At 52.4% G+C, this 20,346-nt stretch overlaps 1 protein-coding gene across 1 annotated transcript; it reads left to right on the forward strand.

Annotated features, from left to right (window-relative positions):
* The first annotated feature begins 15,569 nt into the window (after nt 1–15,569).
* On the forward strand, nt 15,570–16,728 carry POU3F1 (POU class 3 homeobox 1). Its single transcript, XM_074934295.1, has one exon. The coding sequence runs from the start codon at nt 15,570–15,572 to the stop codon at nt 16,689–16,691; it is 1,122 nt and encodes a 373-aa protein (XP_074790396.1). The 3' UTR covers nt 16,692–16,728.
* The last annotated feature ends 3,618 nt before the right edge of the window (nt 16,729–20,346 follow it).

Below are 20,346 nucleotides of genomic sequence, written 5' to 3' on the forward strand. Positions count from 1 at the left end.
TGTCTCTCAGTGCCCTCGTTAGGAGCGTTGCTCTCTGCTGTATTTTTACGTCATTCTTAAATGACTGAAGCATTGTGTGCAATGTTCCCTCTAATTTTTGACAGGCTGTGTGCACAAAAAATTTCTTCTGTCCAAATTGTTCAGCTTCTGTGCAAATTTTTGTCCCGTGGTGTTTCGCCATGTGCGTGGGGTTTAGGATCTGTGTGCGCGCGCACACGCACACGGCTTAGAGGGAACAGTGATTGTGTTTGCAGGCTCCAGCCCCTCCTGAACCAAGGAAACCTTGTTGGGAGAGGGGTGGATGTGGATGGATAAACAGGTGTTTGTACAAACTCCCAGGTTTCTATCAAAGAAAGCATCGTTTTCCCAGGTGAGGATGGTGAAGCAAGCCATGCTGATGGAAACACTGCTTCTCAGGTTCTACCTCTGCCCCCCCCACCCCCAGAAGCAACACAGCGTTGCCTTTTCATGTGGATAGTGTTTCTCAGTGTAGGGGATGCCCCAGGGGCACAGCGGTGCTGCCTGTTACCTGTGAAGGCATGTGTACAGGTTTTAATGGTGCCCACCATATATTGGCTCCTATGAGAACTCCCGTCGTGCCCACCCTCACTCTGGTCTAGTGTAGATGGCCCTGCTTTGACATCATCATCTCTGCTGGTGATCAGGGCACTGTATCCAGGAGGGACAATGCCCTGGAGATAAACTGAGCATGTCCATCTCCCCAGGGACACACCTGCTCCTGCTCCCATCCAAGACTGGGAATTTTGCAATGACCTCACTAGCAGCAGGATCAGAGGAGAATCTGCACGCTGCTCCTCTAAGCTGATGGCATCAAGTCTCAAGCATCATGAATTGACTCCTGCTTCTCCTGTAAGAAAGAGTTAATAAAAGCAAAGCTTGTCTGGCTGGCGCAGTTCCAGTGTGCACACCCTGGCCCTGCTCAGTAGAGCTGTGACTCAGAGGCATTGAGCATCCTGCCAGAGCATGGAGCAGAATCCTGGTTCTCAGCCCCTCCTCTCCAAACAGTAAATATTGGTCCAGCATCATGTATGGAGGAGTCTGTGCCTCACAGTGTCTGCTCCTTTCCAGCAGTTCAGTAATACTTGCTTAAACAAGGAAGCTGCTTGCATCTCTGTCTGTCTGGCAGGGCCTGGATTGTGCCCTACCCATCCACATGTGGAGGGGGCCAGGTGTGCTTCATGGCACTGCCCCCTGCAGACCTTGTCAAGAGCTCTCAACAGATCTGTGGTTCCTGCAGCAGGAGGGGGCTGGGCGAGTGGGGAGGAGTGGGCAGGCTGGAGGGAATGCACATCTTTCATCCCCCTCTTTCCCACCCAGCAGGCCTTAAAAATCCTGAGACGATATTAGAGCTGGGGGCTCCCTTATCACTCTCCCCCACCCCCTCCCTGGAGCTGCTGCCAGCAGGAACGCTCCAGGGCCTGGGATTCTGCTGGGGACCTAGATAATGGGGAGGTATGAGACTCCCTGCAGACCTCCCATGGATTCACTAGGCTGCGTTGGGTGGGCGTCCCACAGTCTATTTTGTGAGGGGCCCCTCTATCCCCAAGAAAATGACTAAGGAGAAAGTCCAAAAACAGATTTCCCCCCTGCCCCTTTGCTGCTGGGATTTTCCTCAGTATCTAACCCATCAAACGAAATCCGCTTTCTGGTGAGGTAAATACATCGTCTGCTCCTCTACTCAGTGATGCTGACCTAAAACGTGCCTGAGTAAGGATGAGAAGAGGCACCTCTAGCCAGTGTCCGTTGGAGATTCTCTTGAGAAGTGAGTTACTTTAGAAACCGCTGTTCTTCGTCCCTCCGAGCCATAGCTCTCCGCCTGAATTATTACAAACCTCGGCCACAGCAGCCAGTAGTGAATCACAGAAGTGATAGTTCGGTTCCAGGCCAGCAGGGGTGAGAGAGGATAGTGGGACTGGGTCACCACTGTCAATCTGGAGCATCTCCCAGTGTGTGGAGATGTTCTGGATTTGGCATCAGTGTCAGGAAGTCAAACTCCTCAGCAAACAATGAGCGTGGGGGGTGCTGATTAATTCACTGTTCCCAGGAACTCAGCTCAGAGGGAGTCACCTTTTCTGGGCATTTTCCAAACCTTCCAAACTGAATCTATTTTGGTAGCCATGTAGGTAATGATCAAGTCATAGCCCGTCAGTGTTGAAAGGCTCCCATTGGAATCATGCCTGGTTAGAATAACCCAGAGAGCTTGGGGAGGATGCAGGAATTTACGTCTTGTGCCAAATCTCTTCAGAGAATGAAAATAAAATAGCACTCGCTGCATTTTGAGTTTCTCGACAATTCAGCTCTGCAGTTTGCTAAACTCCATCTGTAATCTCTGCTTAGTCAGTGTGGGAAATAATTATATGAGCGCTGATGAATTTTGGCAAACTCTGAGTGTGGTGATTTCCTGGGTATCCTGTCACTCATCGCACCCTGGTGTAACAAAGGCTCCTTCGCCTTATTAGAGCGAATGTTAGATTGACAAGATCAAGTGACAGCACGATTGTAGAGACACGTCTATTTGCTCAGTGCATAATCCTCCCTGCTGAACACCAGCCAAACTCATCCTCAGGTCTTATCTTTTCAAGACTCAGTATTTATTCATGTGGTTGTTTTATGTAAACTGTAAAGATCCTCATTAAATGGAAACCTTAACTCATGAGCTTCCTTATTAAGGTGGCACTGAGTTCAGGCCACCCAGGGCTGCTTTGGGAAATTACTAGGCTGGTGTCTTCTATTTTGGGCAGTGGAGTTTGCTGCCTTAGGAGCCTGATCCAGTGCGGCGCTGAGCACCCTTGGCTCCTGCTGGGTGTGGTGGCCTTTCAGCATCTCTCTGGAAGCACTGGGCACTTTGCAGATGTTCACATTGGAGTCAGTGGCAAAATGACCACCAATTTTAGTGGTGAAGAACTGGGCCTTTTATCACTAAAAACTAGTCTGGGTGGAGCCAAAGGACTCTGCAAACTGCTAATAAAGAGACTCTCTGATGCCACTGAAAGAGTCTGGAATCTTTTGGGTGGATCTTGTTCTGGGTTTGGGATTCAGTATGTACACGAGAGGGGTGCAGGGAGTGTAACCTGGGGCCATGGACGAGAAGAGGCCAGGAGTGTGAGCTGAACACTGCTGAGGGGTTTGCTCGGTGTGGCCTCTGTCCCAGTATGGGCTGGTCTCAGGCAGTCTCCTAACACAGAAGGCTGCCATGAGCAACATTGGTAGTACCCTGCCCCCAATCCAACCAATGGGAAAATCCCATTGACTCCAGGTGGAGCAGGCCTGGGGCCTGTGTATGAAGCTGAAACAAGCATGTCTGCCATCTCCACTACTGCTGGAGATGTGGAATAGGGTCTGGGAGAAACCCTAGCATCTGTAGGTCAACAAGAGACTGCAGTGGGGTCTCCCAGCACAAGAGCTGCAGTCGAGGCTGAGCAGGGGCCTTAGCCATTTGGAAACTCAGCCTGTAGATTCCACGGGATTCCAGGGCATTGGCTGCAGTAATAATTCTAAACCCCAGAATGTTGCCGTAATTCGAGGGTAGACAGCAGCGTTTCTACTCTTCGGCCCTTGCTCAGCTTCATAAAGCCTCTAAGTTTGTAACTTTGTTAAATTCACACCAATGAGAGACAGGGCTAGAGGAAAACCCGTCTCCTTTAAGGAAGTGCTGGCAGCAGAATTCTCTCTCTGGAGCTTGCCTGTACCTTGGTCTGAGAGATCTTGGCCTGTGCGCTACTCAGCAGACAGAAACATGCACCAGCTGGAATAGATCGCTGTCTGGAACTGTTGCACCATACAGAGGGGCACAGCATTTTGTTACTAAACAAAGGGGCAGCCACTAATCCCATCTGGGATGAAATTATAGCAGAAATCAGTACATCTGAAATTTGCATTTTTCTTTCCAACAACTGAGTTTTCAGGGACCAGCCAGATATTTTAGAGCCTGTTTTCCACAATAAAGAGAAGCTTTTCAATTCAAACCCTTTCAGGAACATTAACGTGCTCAGTGCAGGGCTACATCCTCCTCTAGTTCTTATCTCAAGGACAGCACCGCCAACAGCAAAACGCCCCATCCCTCACCTGGGAATATTAACAAGTGTCCAGTGTTCTTGAGTAGGAAGAAAACCTGTGACCCGCTGGCTTCATGCCAAGTCTGCTGTTGGCAAAACCAACACCGCTCAGGACACGGATACAAATGGCTGGGTTGCGTCTGACATCAGGGCACGCGCAGGTTAAATAACGTTACATTTATGACACCGACTCACAAAAGCCAAGCGTGGTTTGCTGGCTACTGTGATACTGCAACATCCAGCGCTCATCCCAGATCACATCAATACCAGGGCACAAAGTGGGGAAGGGGGTGAAGCAGGCTGGGGTGTCTCTCTTTACTGCCTTTAGAGAGTTTGTGTTAGGCTTTACCTTGGTTTGCATGTGACTTTCCTTTTTGTGGTTTGGTATTTTTAATTACTTGGGGGCAAATCTCCACAGTGAGAAACTTTTAGAGCTGACAGAGCTTTTTAGAGTGGGGATTATGTAAATGCATATTATGGGGCCTTCATAAATAGGGATTATTTGCCAAATATATTTCAGTGCTTCCTTTGGAACCATTAAGGTCTGTTGTGTAAATAGGAATTTAGTGACTGTCTATTCTGCATATCGTTAATTCAGTAATAGACCATAACAGCAATTTTTACATTTATTCTGGCCTATTGTGCAAAGGTGCTTTTAGACAATTTTCAAATCATATGTTGCTGTATGTAATAAGAAAAGCTAATCATGGGATAGCTGCCCGTCCACATTCCTATTAGCTACTCTACAAATTCAGTCTGTCTAATTTTGCAAGTGACTATGCTACTTTCTGGGCTAATAACTTGCTAATTTTCACTTGCTAAATTAAGAGCATGTTTTAGTGTTTACATCAGCACAATAAAGAGAATATTTTTCCAATAATGTAAAAACATTTTACATGGTTATCTAAGAAGAGGCAGATTTTCTGAATGAGTGTGAGATCTGCACTCCTGAATGCCAGGTTCCAGCTGAAGCTCATTGAAATGAAATGCTATAACCCATAGGCAACACCACCTTTCAGCTGACAATCTTGGGAGGTGAAGACTGTTTGCATTGGAAATACTGGACTTTAGGATCTCAGTGGACAATATCTGTAGCTTTCCCTGCTGCAGAAGTGGTGTCAAGCCATAGCTCTGACATCTGACCAAATTGTTTGGTCTGCCGCCTGACATGAAAGCCCAGTCAGGAACAAGAGCTGCTTTACCCGCAGCACCAAGCTTGTGAAGGCCCAAGGCACTGGTTCAGAGGTCATGCAAAAGCCATGTGCCAATAGATGACATATCAGTAATTTTGAAGCCCTCTCTCTCTTCCCTTGCAATGTGCTCAGAGCTGTGCAAACATCAGAGGTAGTGATACAGTCCCCACTGCAAAGAGCGTCCACTCCAAAAAGGGGATTTTTTGTAACCAATGAAGGTTACACAGAAAATACATAAGTGCACAGATTGCAGGACTGGTTTCCACTGCCTATCAGCAGAGCTATGGAGCCCCCATCCTCACATTCCCCTGCTGTTAGTTTCCAGTGACAAGTGACTCATGGACCCATCCTTTGCCCATTAGCAGAGACCAGTTACATCCTTTCTTTTCTGCTTCCTTTTTGCTTTATACTGGGGGGAGAGGAGGAGTCTCAGTAACCTGCAGGTCGAAACAGTGGTGTTTTCACTGACAGATACAGCATAAAAGAAGACCAGGCCAAATCTGGCCCAATTTACATCCTATACAACTCCACTCATATTGGGCTGAAGGCTCTGGCTCTGAGTCAAGATGGAATTGGCCCCAGTGGATGAGAATTCAGGTTTAATGTCAGGACAGTGCCACAATGAACGAGCTGTTTTGTCACATGGAGTGATGTGGCCCACTGGCTGGGGCTCTGCCTAATGATACACCATTAACGCCATTGAATAAAACTCAGTGCAGCTTATGAAAGAAAAAGCTGCCAGCCCGTGTGTTCTGAGCAAGTGGCACGTGGACAGGATGCTCATTGCAGCACAGTGGCATTCAGCTGGTGAAGGGCAAAGCTGCCAAAGCCAGCTCAGCCCATGCCTTAGATACCAGGGTACCTGCCAGGAGTGGAGGGAAGCCCAAACCAGCAGATCTGGCTTGTGGAGGCAGGGCAGAGAGGATGCTGCTCCCCCTCTATCCCCCAAATCTCTAGTCCCAGTGTGGAGGCAGTGGCAGTGTCAGGGAGCAAGGTTCGGGAGCAGGCCTTCACTGCAGTCTCTTGCACAGAACTGATGGGCAACTCCCTTTCGCTTACAGTGGAGGGAACAAGGAGCAACTGCTCGAGCAGCTGGTGACTGCTGTGCCAGTGTCAGAGCACGGAGAGGAGAATCAGACCCAGAATCCGCAGTAACTTCTGCGGCTTTCCCCACTGTGCTGTGGAACTGCTCCAAGGAGGGCTCTGGGCCAGCAGCCGTTGGAGGAGCCTCTGGCAGAGCAATTCCTGTAAGAGCCCAACTGGCTGCCCCCGGATGCCTGGGCTTAGGGAGCTGAACCTCCAGGCTTTTCTGTGGAGAGGTGGAGCAGAGAGGGGCTCAGCTCCTGCCAAATAGAACACCAGGGGTTCTCATGCTGTTGCCGGGAGTAACCCGCCTGTATGGCTGACCCCTACCCTGCATCACATATCTGTGGTTATGCATCCCTGCAGCATTGCAGCTCAGCATTGACCCATGGACCAGAGGGAAGAGTAGGGCACCTGAGTGCAAGTTTCCAGGAGGAATTCTTCTATTCATGCTCTTTGATAACATACACTGCGGTTTGCTCTGAGGAAAGGCTGCGGGTAAAACACCTGCTGTGCTTTATCACACCGAGGGCAAGCTCCGCTTCAGTAAAGCGGCCGGTTCTTCATGAGACCAACTAGGTGCTTGGTTCCTTTGAAAATCTGCTCCCCACTGTGGGTGCCCTGACCCTCCTGAAAACTTTGGGCTAATTGCCTTGAATGGCATCTTTGTAGCCAGATCATCCATCTTCAGTAGTGATGAATTGACTGGTCCATGTCCTTCCTCTGGGTGGCACCCTGTAGAGTACAGCGTGTGGGCTACAGTCAGTGTGTCCCTGCCTGCGGGGTTGGTGGCACATGATGCAGGCTTAGCTCTTTTGTACACTGTGCTCACCTCATTAGTTTTGTTGTCCCACCAACCCTCAGCCTGGTTACATAAGGCAGGTGTGATGCTGTCAGTCACATAGAAAATGAATCATTTTGAAGATTGCCCGTGGGCTTGGTTATATAGGGAATGGACTGCATGCCAATATTACTGGCAGGATGTAATGAAGGAACCTGTTTTTGCTAGAAGACTTGAATACTCTCCTAGAAGAATTAGCTGGATGGTCTGGCTGTAAAAGAGCACTGTTTAAATTTTTAAAAAGAAAAACTTTCAAGGCACTGAAAAATGGACAGGAACCTATGGAACAACACACCTCCTTGGGCCAAAACCCCAGCAGGTGCAGGGACATTGGGCACATATAAATGTAACATTTGAAACTATTGTGTATATGCAGAAATCTTTCCCCCTCCCTTGCAGCTTTACTGTGACTCAATATACTCCTTTGGTTTCACCTCCATCACAGGGTTTTGCAAATGAGCTAATTTGCAACCCAGCTCTCAGTTCTTAAAAGACAGGGTTTCTCGGGGGGGGGGGGGGGGGTTCCTGATCTTTCCCTGTGTTTTGCTGTCTCTGTTCCTTAAATTTAGCTGATACTAAGTACACCAGGACCCTGTAAACTTTTTGAGCAATAACTCAGTTTGAAAATACCATTTGATCAGACATAAACCCATATAGCTGTCCAAAAAGATGGTGACAGGGTCTTAAATTATCACAGATGATCTGTTTTCTCCTTTGATGCATTCTGAAACCATACAGATAAAAGTTTTACATGAAATCCAGTCCGACCTCAGCCTTTAGAAGTGATTAATTTCTATTAATGATATACTGATTTGCAGAGAGCTTATTCTGCATAAAGTTAGAGCCAGGGACATTCATTCATTGCAATTCCCCTAAAAATGGATATAAATATCAAAAGCAATTGGCCATCCAAAATTTGAATATTAAGCCACTGCATCATGGAAAGTTGACATGAATATGAGACTGGGTCAGAGAAAAAAAATATATGAAATGCTTATCCAACTATGATACTTTACAGCATGTTACTGAGTCATCTGAAAGGTTTATATTCATTACAGATGTATGCGGCATTTGCAAAGGATTCTTCAGGGGAAAAACAGAGCATTATTTTCCAAATGAAATACATTCCATGGTGATCTATGAAGCCCATCTCTCCCTCTGCAAACTCTGGCCGCTTTCTGAGGCTGCCTACCCAAGAGCAGAAACTGGGGTCAGTGGTGGGAATGAATTACACAGCATCCTGCAGCCAAAAATATATATGTTCAAACCCAAACTTGGCAAGGAGAGTGCAAAGCTAAAGACTGCCAGCAGCAAGGTATGTCGCTTTTGTAACTGTTTATCCTGTGATTCAGTGAAAGAAGAGCTAGCAACTCCCCAGCCATGTGATACAATAGTCAGGTCTCTGAAAAGGGCCCAATCAGTCCCAACTTCCCACATTTTTGCCTGTAGCCACTAGGGGACAGAGATGATTTCTGCCCCTCCCAATCCTGACAGGCTACCGTCCATTTAAAACCACTCAGGGAAAAGACAGACGTTTCCAAATGGGTGAGAGCTGATTGTAAAAGCTGCTCACAAGGCCAGGGGAAGTAGCCGTTCAAGTGTGACGGGATGGGACATACGAACAGCCACACTGTGCGATCTGAATGGTCTGAGTGTGCTAATGTGTGCACTGAGGCAGAGAGACAGGGCCTTTGTTTTCACACCTGTCCCCAGCTTCCACATCCTAGCCAGCCCCAATGTAAGCACAAGGAGCAAGAGTCACCATTGCCTTACACCTTGTATCATTCACACTCAGGCAAAGGGGGTGTGAAGTGGCTGTGAAAATTGCCATTCAGCTTCAGGGGCATTTTTCACAGATGTAAATGAGGCTACAAGGTTATGAGGCTGTGGAACTCACTGCCACTGGAAGACTGCAGTGTGCTTACACCTTGCTGGGAAGCACCTGGCCACCATCAGACAAGATGCTGCATTAGATAGTCCTCTGGTCTGATCTACTCTGGCAATTCATACGTGCTTAAGGTGCAGGGCAATGGTGAGCTGAACCCAAAATGCAGCTTTAATATGAGCAGGGATCTGGGCTATTTTCTAAGTGACAAACTACTCGGAACAAGAAGGTAGTGATCGGTGCTGGGTGTAAGGTAACAGGCTGATCCCCGTATGGGATCTCGTCCCCATAGATGGCTAATATCTATTATCGAGCCATTGAAATGTCACACACAGGAGCACCTGCTCCAATTCTGGTACACAGAGCTCTTTGCAGAGGCAGTCAGTGTCATTGCCCCGGCCTTGCAGCTGGGATGTTGCAGTGCAGCAGTTACTCTTCAGAAGTGACCAGTGAGTTCAGGTGCTCAGCTTAGCTTGGGACACGTTGGGCCTGATTTTGAGGGGTGCTGGCCACTCATAGTCAGGGGGTGCTGAGAGCCATTGAATCAAATTGTAAACCCTGTACATAATGGAAACCACTTCAAACCAGGGGGTGCTGCAGCCCCCCCCCCCGCACCTTAGTTCCAGCACCTATGCCCATAGTCCCACATAAAGTCAATGAGAGCTTTTCTCTCTGTCCCTGTAGCTAAAACTCACACCCAGCCCATCGTCCCCTCCCGCCTCCAGGGCTAGCCTCCTCCCCACCCCATTCTCATGCCCAGCTCATTCTACTTGGCTCCCCACAAAACCCAGCTGCAGCCACTTCCTCTGCCACTCCCAGCACACCAGCCCCCTCCTCCTCCACATCACACTGACCCTTCTTGTCCTCCCCGCCCTGCGCTTCCTAGCTATCCACCCCAGGTTCCAGCTGCCTTGCCCCGCACCTTCCACTCTGCCAGGTGAGCCAGCTGCTGCTGATACTGCGAAGACCCTCCCAGACTGGATCCCCTCTCCTCCTTGAGGCCCGCTGTTCCCACGGCACCCACAAGAGCTCAGCTAGGATTTGGGGACGAGGCTGAGGGACAAGTGGGGCCAGCAAATTCCATTCGGCTAGTTTGTATCTATTACAATTAAAATATATTGACTGGATGGGCTGCCTCTCCAGTACCCTTTGCATTGCTTAGAGTGTGAGCTCCTTAGGGAAGCAGCTGGATCTTCCTCTGTTTGTACAGTGCCCAGCACAGCGGGACTCTGAGCCGGGTCCAGGCCTCTGAGCAGAGCCCACATATGGATGGTATCAGATGACAAAACTGCCATTAAGGACTGTGGGGGTTGGCAGCATTCACTGCATGTCAGCGTTCACTTGAAGGCCAGTCTTATTTCAAGAGAAATGCCATATTCTACAAGTGGTGCCAACAAACCTTTGTAAGTAAAAAACGGTTTCACTCTTGTAGCAAAATGTAACTGCAACAGCAGAGGCTACAGTCTAACACTCCAAAATAGAGGGAAATGTGTGATGTTTTGTCATATCGATATATCTGCTTAGCCCAGTGGTTCTCAACCTACCACTGTGGGCCACATATGTAGCTCTCAGTGTGTTACGTGGACCGCATCCACACAATATATATACCACCTGTATGACCCTAAGGATGTCACCTGGGCTGCAACTGGGTGCAGACTGGGCCACAAACTGCCTGCTGGCCTTAGGCTGAGAACCACTCGCTTAGAAATAGTAGTATGAAAAGGCATTTGCCCTATAATTACACAGTGCCCCGAAATATTGAAATTACATTATTAATACAGTGACACAAAGTAAACCAGGGCTGGGGTCATCCCCACAGCTCTGAATGGCTGACAGCTATTTAACTACTAGGGATTCCTCAACTAAAAGACAAAGCCTGCTTTGCTTGTCCCATGCAGCATGTTTCAGTTTGAGTGAGTCCATGTTCCCAGCCTGGACTCTAAATGTACGCATTGGGAAAGGTCTTTTATTTGAATATCTCTGTATAAGGTTTAAAGTGTAATGTACCCGGCTCGTCTGAAAGCTACTAAAACGATTGCATAGGAGACAGCGTGTGGAGGAATGCTCCCACTTACAAAATCTTCTTTATTTTATATAAATAACATAGCCATAAATGTACAAATAAAGGAAAAGGAGATTCCATGTCACTTTCATGTCCATGTATAAAATCTAATGAGAATGATGCAAAAGCTATACCTGTAACTGCGATGTGGTGTATAAAGCACTGACAAACTAATTCTTTCCCACAGGTTTATACGAAATTCTACCGATGAATGCCACACTAAGTGCCATAGCAACATAGCAGAAACAAAAATTTAGAGAGAGAGAGGGGGAGAGAGTGTGGCTGAGCTGCTGCAGCTTTGGGCAGGGAGCCAGGCAGTGGGCGGAGAGTAGGGAAAAGACACAGGAGGCAAATCCTGCTGTCCTTACTCGGGCACAAGACCAAAAGCCAGCTGGCAGCAGTGAGAGTTGTGCATGTGGATGGAGAGCAGTAGCCAGCCCTTGTATATGTTTATAGTTATTTTCAATGGACAGGGCCTGGAAGATGTGAAAGGATGTGATATGCAGAGCTCAGTGAAACACTCACAAGGGATCATTTATATAGCATGTTTGTGGTGTCCCTAGCCTCCGTTTGCCAGAAGCTGGGAATGAGCGACGGGGGACAGATCACTTGATGATTCCCTGTTCTGTTCATTCCCTCCGGGGCACCTGGCATTGGCCACTGTTGGCAGACAGGATACTGGGAGAGATGGACCTTTGGTCTGACCCAGTAGGGCCATTCTTATGTTCCTTTTCCAATTTCCCACCAGACAGCAAAATCCTGCCTTAGGACTTCGTGGTGCTGCCCATCACTAGTATCTGGGCATCTTCTGTGCAAACTAGAGAGGTGATGGCAAAGTCTCTTGGCCGTCCTGGTGTTCCGGCTCTTCTACCTTTTCAGGTTACACTAAAGCCTCTGCTTGGAGCTGAATTTCTGGGTTGTGTTTTTAGGGAGTTGCACTTGTTGTAAAGGTCGGAAAGCAAAACTGACATTCATAATGTGAAATTACTTATAAATTTCTTTGCATATTTTCCCCTGTGCAAATTGCAATTCATAGACGTGTTCATTGCAAATATACACAATTCAAGCTTCAAAAATTCGACTATGATAGGCTAGTCAGGTTCGTCATCTGGAATTGTTTGTTTCTTGACTGGATGATTTCTGTACCTGACAGACAGACTCCGCTGTGAATTTCAGTTACTGTAGCTAAATAAGCAATTACAAATTCGTTCCCATTGAAAAGTCCAGTTTCAAATTCATTTCTGACACCTATCGGTGCTAGCAGAACTTGGGCCCCTGAATGTCTGCAGAAAGTTAACACACAAGGGTCATGAAGGAAGCTGACCGAACATGTGCTTTTCACTTGTGATGGATTTTACCCACCATCCTTGCAGCCGCTCTGGCCAGGTCCGGCTAGGTTAAATTAACCCTGTCAACAGCCAGCAGCTTAAAGCGACATTTCCCACCTCTCGCCAGACCTGCTCGGATTGGGTGCAGGGGCCAGTGGAAGGTTCCAGTGCCATGGCTCCCGCCAGCAGCTCCAGCCTCCAACACCTGCACTGTACACACCTGTCTCTTCCCGCCAGGGATGGGAGGGAAGCGTGGAAGCGGGACAGTCGGGGAGTCTCTGGAAGGAACTGGCGGGGGGAGGGAAAAGGCCTCAACCCACCCCCAGTCCTGTTGTAGGCACTGGGCGCACTTGTGTTCACCTTGTCTTCGGCAGCACAGCACAGAGACACCGCGACTGAACAGTTATTAAAACCCAGTCCAACAAACCCCCTCCGCGACGTGTAAAGCCTGGGGAGGACCCGCAGGGTGGGGCGGACGTGGGACTTGCTGGCGCCCTGCTCACTGCTCAGACCCTGGGGCGATGAAGAGAGCCGAGGGGATACGGAGCTGCAGAGAACAGGCTGGGTGATTCCAGGGTCTTGGCTTTGCCAGGGGAGCCTAGGATCCACCAACCCCAACCCCTGCCCTGTGCACGTCTGCGACTACTGACCGTGTATGGGGGGAGCCCCCGGGGGCCTGTGCAAACCCGCCCCAACGATCCTGCCCCACGGCGCTCCCTGGCTGAGGCGCTCAGAGCGCAGGAACTTTCTCACTCAAACCCGCCGCAGCATCCCCAGCCCTCTGGAGCCGCAGAGCCGGCCGCCTGGCAGGGCTTTCCCAGCCAGCCGGGCTCCTGCACCCGCCGGGTGCGCACAGCGGCGGGCAGCTGAGCCTGCAGCCCGAGAGCCCACAGGTCCCAGGCTGCCAGGGACAATCGCTGCCGCCACCCTGTGCGCCCCGCACTGGGGGACAGGACGCTCCCCGGGTGCTCTCTGCACCAACAGCTGGCAACACCCGGCTCCAGCCAAGGCCTGGGTGGAGGCGAGTGGGGACCCAGTCTCCTGGCTCAGACTGACCTTAACGGGGGACGTTGACACGAGGGTGACCAGATGTCCCGATTTTATAGGGACAGTCCCAATGTTTGGGTCTTTTTCTTATATAGGCTCCTGTTACCCCCCCACCCCGACTTTTCACATTTGCTGTCTGGTCACCCTAATTGACAGTGACCGCAGGCACCGCCTGCCAGGTGAGGTTTCTCCAGCAGGCGCCAGGAACTGCGCACCCAGCAGAACCCGCATCTGACCCTCAGCTGTGTACCAGCCCCTCGTGCCCGGCAGTGAGCTGTGGGAGCAGCCAGCTCCTGGCACAGGTGCCTAAACTCGGGGTGCAGGGGGCTGCTGCACCCCCGGCTTGAAGCGGTTTCCATCATATGCGGGGTTCGCAGCTTGGTTCAGGGGCTCTGGAACCCCCCACTAGACAAATTCTTCCTGCACCTCTGGCTCCTGGTGTCCGCGGGCTCCCCCGGGCTGGCCTCCCCCCGGTTTTACACCGGCCCAGAGCCCTGGAGCGCGCTGGGCAGGCCCTTGGATTGCGAGGGTCAGCCCCAAAGCTCAGGACAGGCGGTGCCACCGTCTCCCGACCAGCCCCCCGCACCGCAGAGCTCGCAGGCCGACCCGGGGCCCGCTAGGCAGGGGCCCGCGCTCTGCAAAAGGGCGGCCAAGCCTGCTCCAGCCGGGACCCACTTTAGCACGGTCAGGACCAGCAGCAGGGGCCCCTTCCTTGGGCCCGAGCGGCGGGATCCCCCCGGCAGGCTCCGCGGAGTTTTCCGCTGCAAACCGCACTCCGAGGGCGGAAAAGCAGCCGAGAGGCCGAGCTCCAAGGGCTGCAGCCGGAGGCGCGATTCATGGGTAGCTCTGGAGACTTCGAAAGTTAAACAGGGGCCTTTCTTCCTGCGCGGAGCCTCTTCAATGGGGCTCTGTGATCCCTTCGTGCCCTCGCCATGGCAACCGGCAGCATCCCGGTGGAAATGCCCCCGCGCCACGCAAGGCCACCGTCCTCACAAAAGGCAGCATCTGGCCCCTTCAACCAGCTTTACGGCCGTGCCCCGGCCACGCCTGGGTGCCTCGGCTCGCCCCGTCGGGTGGCTGCAGCGGGGGAAGCCGTGGGGAGCCGCCGAAGTGCCGGGGGATTCTCCCTGCCCGTGCGCCACGCCGGCCTTCAGGCGCCCCAAGCTCGCGTGGGTCCCTGGGCTTTGCTCGCCTTTCCCCGGCACAGAAATCTCGGCCAGCCCCTCCTGAGCCAGCCCTGCCCGGCCGGGCGGCTGCGAGCCGGGCGCGGCGCTGCCCTGACCCGCCCCGGGGAAGCTCCAGCGCGTGGAGCGGTGCCGAGCCAGCGGGACAGGAGCGGCCGCATCCCCCGAGCGCCCGGCGCCAGCCGGGCCGGGCACCTGGGCCGGGCCGCTGGGAACACAACGCGCTGCCCTGGCCGAGTTGCCCGGGGGCGCCGGACGCTCCCCGGCCTGCCCCGGGGGCTCCTCGTCCCGCCCGTCGCCGGCCAGCCTGGGCGGGGGGGTCTCCCTTCAACCGGCCCGTGGGGCGGGGGCTGAGCCCGACGGCCGGGGCCGGGCGAGTCTCCAGCCGCCCAGCGCCCGCAGCGCGACGCCCCGGCCCCGCGGGCAGGAGCCCCGGCCCAGGCCGAGCCCCGCAGGGCCCGGGGCGCAGGGGGAGCCGCACGGAGCCCGGGCGGGGCGCGCCCCGCAGCAGGTGCCCCCCAAAGCCCCCTCCCCACGTGGTGAATCGCAAACCAGCATGAATGAACAGCCTGCCTCCAATCAGAGCCCGCCCCGGTGCCAGGAGCACGCGGGCTCCCCAGCCCCAGCGCATCCCCCGGCCAATCCCTGGGAGCCGCCTGCACCCCCTCCTCCAATCGGGGAGGGAGGCGTGAGGAAGCTCCCCGAGCCGGGGGCACCCTATGAAGGCGAGGAGCCTCCTGCCAGTCCCGGCCGGCGGAGCCAATGGGGCGCGGGGGGGAGTGGCCGGGAGCCCGGCACCCACCGGCGCCCCGCAGCCCGGCTCTAAAGCGCCGCGCTCCGCCAAGCGCCCTCAGTGAGCGCGGGGGAGCCATGGCCGCCGCAGCCCAGTACCTGCCCCGCAGCAGCCCGCTGCTGCACCCCGACTCGGACCGCATGCACCAGGGCACGACCTACCGCGAGGTGCAGAAGATGATGCACCACGAGTACCTGCAGGGCTTGGCCAGCGGCTCCGGCCACCCCATGAGCCTCGGCCACCCCCAGTGGCTGCCCAGCGCCGGCTCCGACTGGGGCAGCGGCTCCCACCTGGGCCAGGCCGAGCACGGCAAGGGCGGCGTGCAGGGGGCGGGCCGGGAGGAGCTGCCCGGCGCCTTCCACCCCCGCTCCCACCTGGTGCACCAGCAGGCGCCCGGCGGCCACCCGGGCGCCTGGGCGCAGGGCAGCGGGCACCACCTGGCGCCCATGTCCCCCACGTCCAGCGGCCACCAGCCGCTGCTCTACTCGCAGTCCGCCTACACGAACCTGAACGGCATGCTGGGCCCCCAGGCGCCGGCCCTGCACCACGGCCTGCGGGACCCCCTGGGCCACGAGGAGGCGGCCGGGCTGCACGACCCCCAGCTGGAGGCCTCCCCGCAGCACCTGGGCCACCCGCAGGAGCACTCGGACGAGGACGCGCCCAGCTCCGACGACCTGGAGCAGTTCGCCAAGCAGTTCAAGCAGCGGCGGATCAAGCTGGGCTTCACCCAGGCGGACGTGGGCCTGGCCCTGGGCACCCTCTACGGCAACGTCTTCTCGCAGACCACGATCTGCCGGTTCGAGGCGCTGCAGCTCAGCTTCAAGAACATGTGCAAGCTCAAGCCCCTGCTCAACAAATGGCTGGAGGAGACCGACTCCAGCACGGGCAGCCCCACCAACCTGGACAAGATCGCGGCGCAGGGCCGCAAGCGCAAGAAGCGCACCTCCATCGAGGTGGGCGTGAAGGGCGCCCTGGAGAACCACTTCCTCAAGTGCCCCAAGCCCTCGGCCCACGAGATCACCTCGCTGGCGGACAGTCTGCAGCTGGAGAAGGAGGTGGTGCGGGTCTGGTTCTGCAACCGGCGGCAGAAGGAGAAGCGCATGACGCCGGCCGGGGTCCCGCACCCGCCCATGGAGGATGTTTACGCGCAGGCGGAGACCTCGCCGCTGCACCACCCGCTCCAGAGCTCGGTGCAATGACTGGGCGGCGGGGCCGGGGGCTGAGGGCGCCGGGCAGCGGCGGGTGCAGCTCTGGAGTTTACAGCGAGGGCCCGCGGGCGGCAGGGACCGCGCCCGGCCCGGCCAGGGGGCCCGAACCCCGCCCGCGGCCCCCAGCCCCTCCCCGGCGGGAAGTCGCGCTCGGGACTTGGTTGCTGCCGCTTGGCTTCGGGCCCTGGATGCCGAGACTCGCCGGGCGGCGCGTGGAAAACGCTCGTTAATTTATTCCTCAGACTGGTGCGCAACTGAATTTGTCTCTAATTTAAACCGCTGTATTTATTTGACTTCCAAAAATACCGCGCGCTCCAGAGCCCCGCGGCTCTGCAAACGCCGCGAGAGGAGAACTAGCCAAAGGTTTGAGATCTAATTTATTCTTCGTTTGCTCCCATGCCACTGACCCTGCGGGGGGCTCTCTCCGGCCCGGCTCCCCGCCCCCCCGGCTGCGCGCTGGGACGGGTCGGGGAGGGGCGAGACCTGGTGCCGAAGCTCCCCCCCCGCACCCACCCACCGCGGGCCCCTGGACCGGTTCCGATGGCGCTGATCCCCCCTCTCCTCCTGGGGGGCGCCTGCCCCCGGCCGCCCGGTGCAGACTGCGGCCTCTTGGCTTCCCGGGGAGCGGAGAGTTTCCCGGGGCTCGCTCCAGGGGCTCCCCGGGCCTGGCGCTGCGGGGCCTGGGAGGGGCGCTGGGGAGCGGAGGGGTGTGCGGGGCGGGTGGCGGTAACTTTCCCAGCCCGGCTGTAAATATGTGAGATATGTACACACGTGCCCGCCGCTCCGGATCCCCGCTCCGTCCCCCGGCCGGTTTTTTACACGGACTGATTGCGAGAGGCTATTTTAATATCGTTTCCCGTCCCGTTTCTATTTATTTCTAACCGCGTTCAGAGCCCCCCGTCCCGCGGGCAGGTTCGGTTCATTCCGCAGCGTTGGGTTCGGAGTTTTTGTTTTTTAATCGCAAAAAACTATGTAGCCCGCGAAGTTACGTTTCTATTTATGTTTATAGTAAATATTTTTATTACGTACATAAACCATCCCCCCCGGAACCGGTCTCGTGTCTTCTTTGCAGGCTGCTGGAGTCAGCTCGGACCCTGCCCGGGAGGCTGGCGAGGGCTTGGAGTTAGGGGAGCTGGGCTGGGCACCAGCCCCCGGCAGGGAGAGGGCCAGGGGCAGCGCGGAGCGGGCAGGGCAGGGGCCCCAAGCCGGCAGGACGCTCCCTGGTCCCGTGGCCCAGCCCAGGCGGGTCTGCCCGTTGCTTCAGCCGCTCCGACGGCTTGTTTTTTTCATCCCCGTAGAAAGTTTGAGGCAAGTTGGGATTTTCCTTTGCAAGGACCATTCCCACCGCCTCGCCTGGCTCTGCAGGAACCAAGCCCCCGTTCCCAGCAGCAGGGGCGTCCCGTGCTCTCCCTGCAGGACAATGGGGCAGCTCCAGAGAGACCGGGACTGCAAATGTTGAAAAACTGAGGCAAATAAACGCCCCCGGGGCAGGGCACCTGCCGGCCTGATCGCATGGCATTTAAACTTGGAGGGGGGAGCTGCTGATTCCGCATGGGGAATTGAATCCTAAATTATGACTTCGGGTGTTCATGTTTGGTCCAAGGGGAATGTGTCACAGTGAGATTCAGAGTCCATGTTTACTGGCTGCATCCTTCCAAAATCTTATAACTCAGATCCCCTGACTCTTATGGCTTATAGGCGGTGTTTTGCCAAAATTATTCTCCATTCTGCAGTGTGTGCAACTTGCTATTGATACTCCAGGAGCTGTGGACTCCATCAGCAGGGAAGTGTAAAATCAAGCTCCTTAAACAAATGTGTGGAAGCTCTTACACTTACAAGGGTCTCTGGAAGAGATGAGCTGCCTGTACAGGGATCTCAGGAAAAGTATAAGTATATTGTGCAGCCCCAGCTAAGGGGAAAGAATCTGGTCTGATTTGTTCTTCATACCCTGCATTTTTTCAGTTCCAAAGATTTCCCTAAAGAGAAGGTAGAATTAAAACAAAATGTGACTGTTGCAAATCTCTTCCCCATCATATTCACAGTTAGTGCTGTGAGAGAGAGAGGCGCAGAAAGGGCCAAATGCTCACGTGTTACCTGAGAGAGAAAGGGAAACCCTTTTTTGGTTTTTTGAAGCAGAAGCCACTAGTCTAGAAATGTACATTTTACCTGAAAAGGGAGAAAAAACTCCTCATTTTTCATTTATCATAAACTTAAATCTGAAAAGACAACGTTATTAATTTATTTTAGAGGTAAAAGACCTGTAATTTTATTTTCCTATTCAGCTTTCTAATGTACTCTGTTTAATATTATCTTTCAGATAACTCAAATATGTGAAAAATCTGTTACTCACCTATGTTTACAATTGTTACCAATACAGTTAATCAGCATTCACATTCCTGTTAATTACACTTCTGGGAAACTCCATCTTCATGGCTTAGGCGTTTATATTGTGTGTCTTATATGTACACACGCAGAGCTTTAAAATGTATAATACCGGTGAAATAGCATAAATTGTATTTGGGGTGCTATGATAGTCCATTGAGATTAATACGCCTTTTTGGAATATAGAATACAAGCAGAAAATGTTTTTTTTTTTTTTTTAAAGAATTTTCTCACCTTATATTACAGAAAATAATAAACAACAATGTAATACAAGAAAATTCCATCCTAGCACTCAAGCTGTGCGCTCATGGTTTTTGATTTCACCAGATCCTTTCATAGAGTATCATATCCTAATATTTATGCCTATACCAGGGTCCAGAGAATACTTATTTATTTCATGCTCTGTATTTCTAGAAGAATTAACTTGTATCTTTTTAAAGTCTGCTTTCTCTCAGAATTTGTGAGGAAAGGTCACATAAGTGGATTCTTTTCACTTTCACAGATCTTTTGTTTCCAGCAACCTTTGTATGTTGAGAGAACTTTTGAAGCCTGTGTCTGGAACTCACACACTGGAGAAATGTTTAATAATATAATTTGCTAGAAAACTTCCTATCCGCAGTCTATAATATTTGACACATTGCTACCTGACTTTGGATACATCTCTTATTTTGTGAAACAGCAGGTGTAAAGGGAATTTTGGTTGACGATCGGGCATTACTGTGTGTCAATTCACAAATTTATTTTTTTAGGTGTGAATAATGCAGTTTGCGCCCAACATGAAAAATCTTCTGTTTTCCACAAAAATCTTCTGCTTGGTTTTATTGTATTTTTGTGCCTTCAGTGTTTTGTTTGCAAATGCATTATTGCTCAGGCAAATGTCACAATCAGCCATGTTACTATAAATTAATTATCCTACTTTCTCTGTCATTTTCAAAAATGTAGTTATTGTGTAGTGGCTAATACAAAGGATATTAATAGCTACAGCTTTCCTACTCTTATCAACTGTTTCTTTGGATATTTTTTTTTTATTTAAAAAAAGTCACGATGGTGGACCATTATCAGACTAAATATCATGTTTGATACCCATAAGTTAGCACACCAGCAAATGGGTTCACCTTGCAGTACAAATAAGCTGGCAAACACTGCAGAAGACCGCATTAATAACTCCTCTAGAGCAACAAAATAACGCAATATTGTTTAAAAGATTCAACACACATTATTAATAAAGCATTTTGTCAGCTTTGATTACATGCTCATGTTCTTA

This window comes from Natator depressus, chromosome 19 (genome assembly GCF_965152275.1).
Source record: "Natator depressus isolate rNatDep1 chromosome 19, rNatDep2.hap1, whole genome shotgun sequence".
Taxonomy (NCBI): Eukaryota; Metazoa; Chordata; order Testudines; family Cheloniidae; genus Natator; species Natator depressus.

Coding starts and splice junctions, on each gene's coding strand:
- POU3F1 (XM_074934295.1), top strand. CDS start 15,570: ATGGCCGCCGCAGCCCAGTACCTGCCCCGCAGCAGCCCGCTGCTGCAC.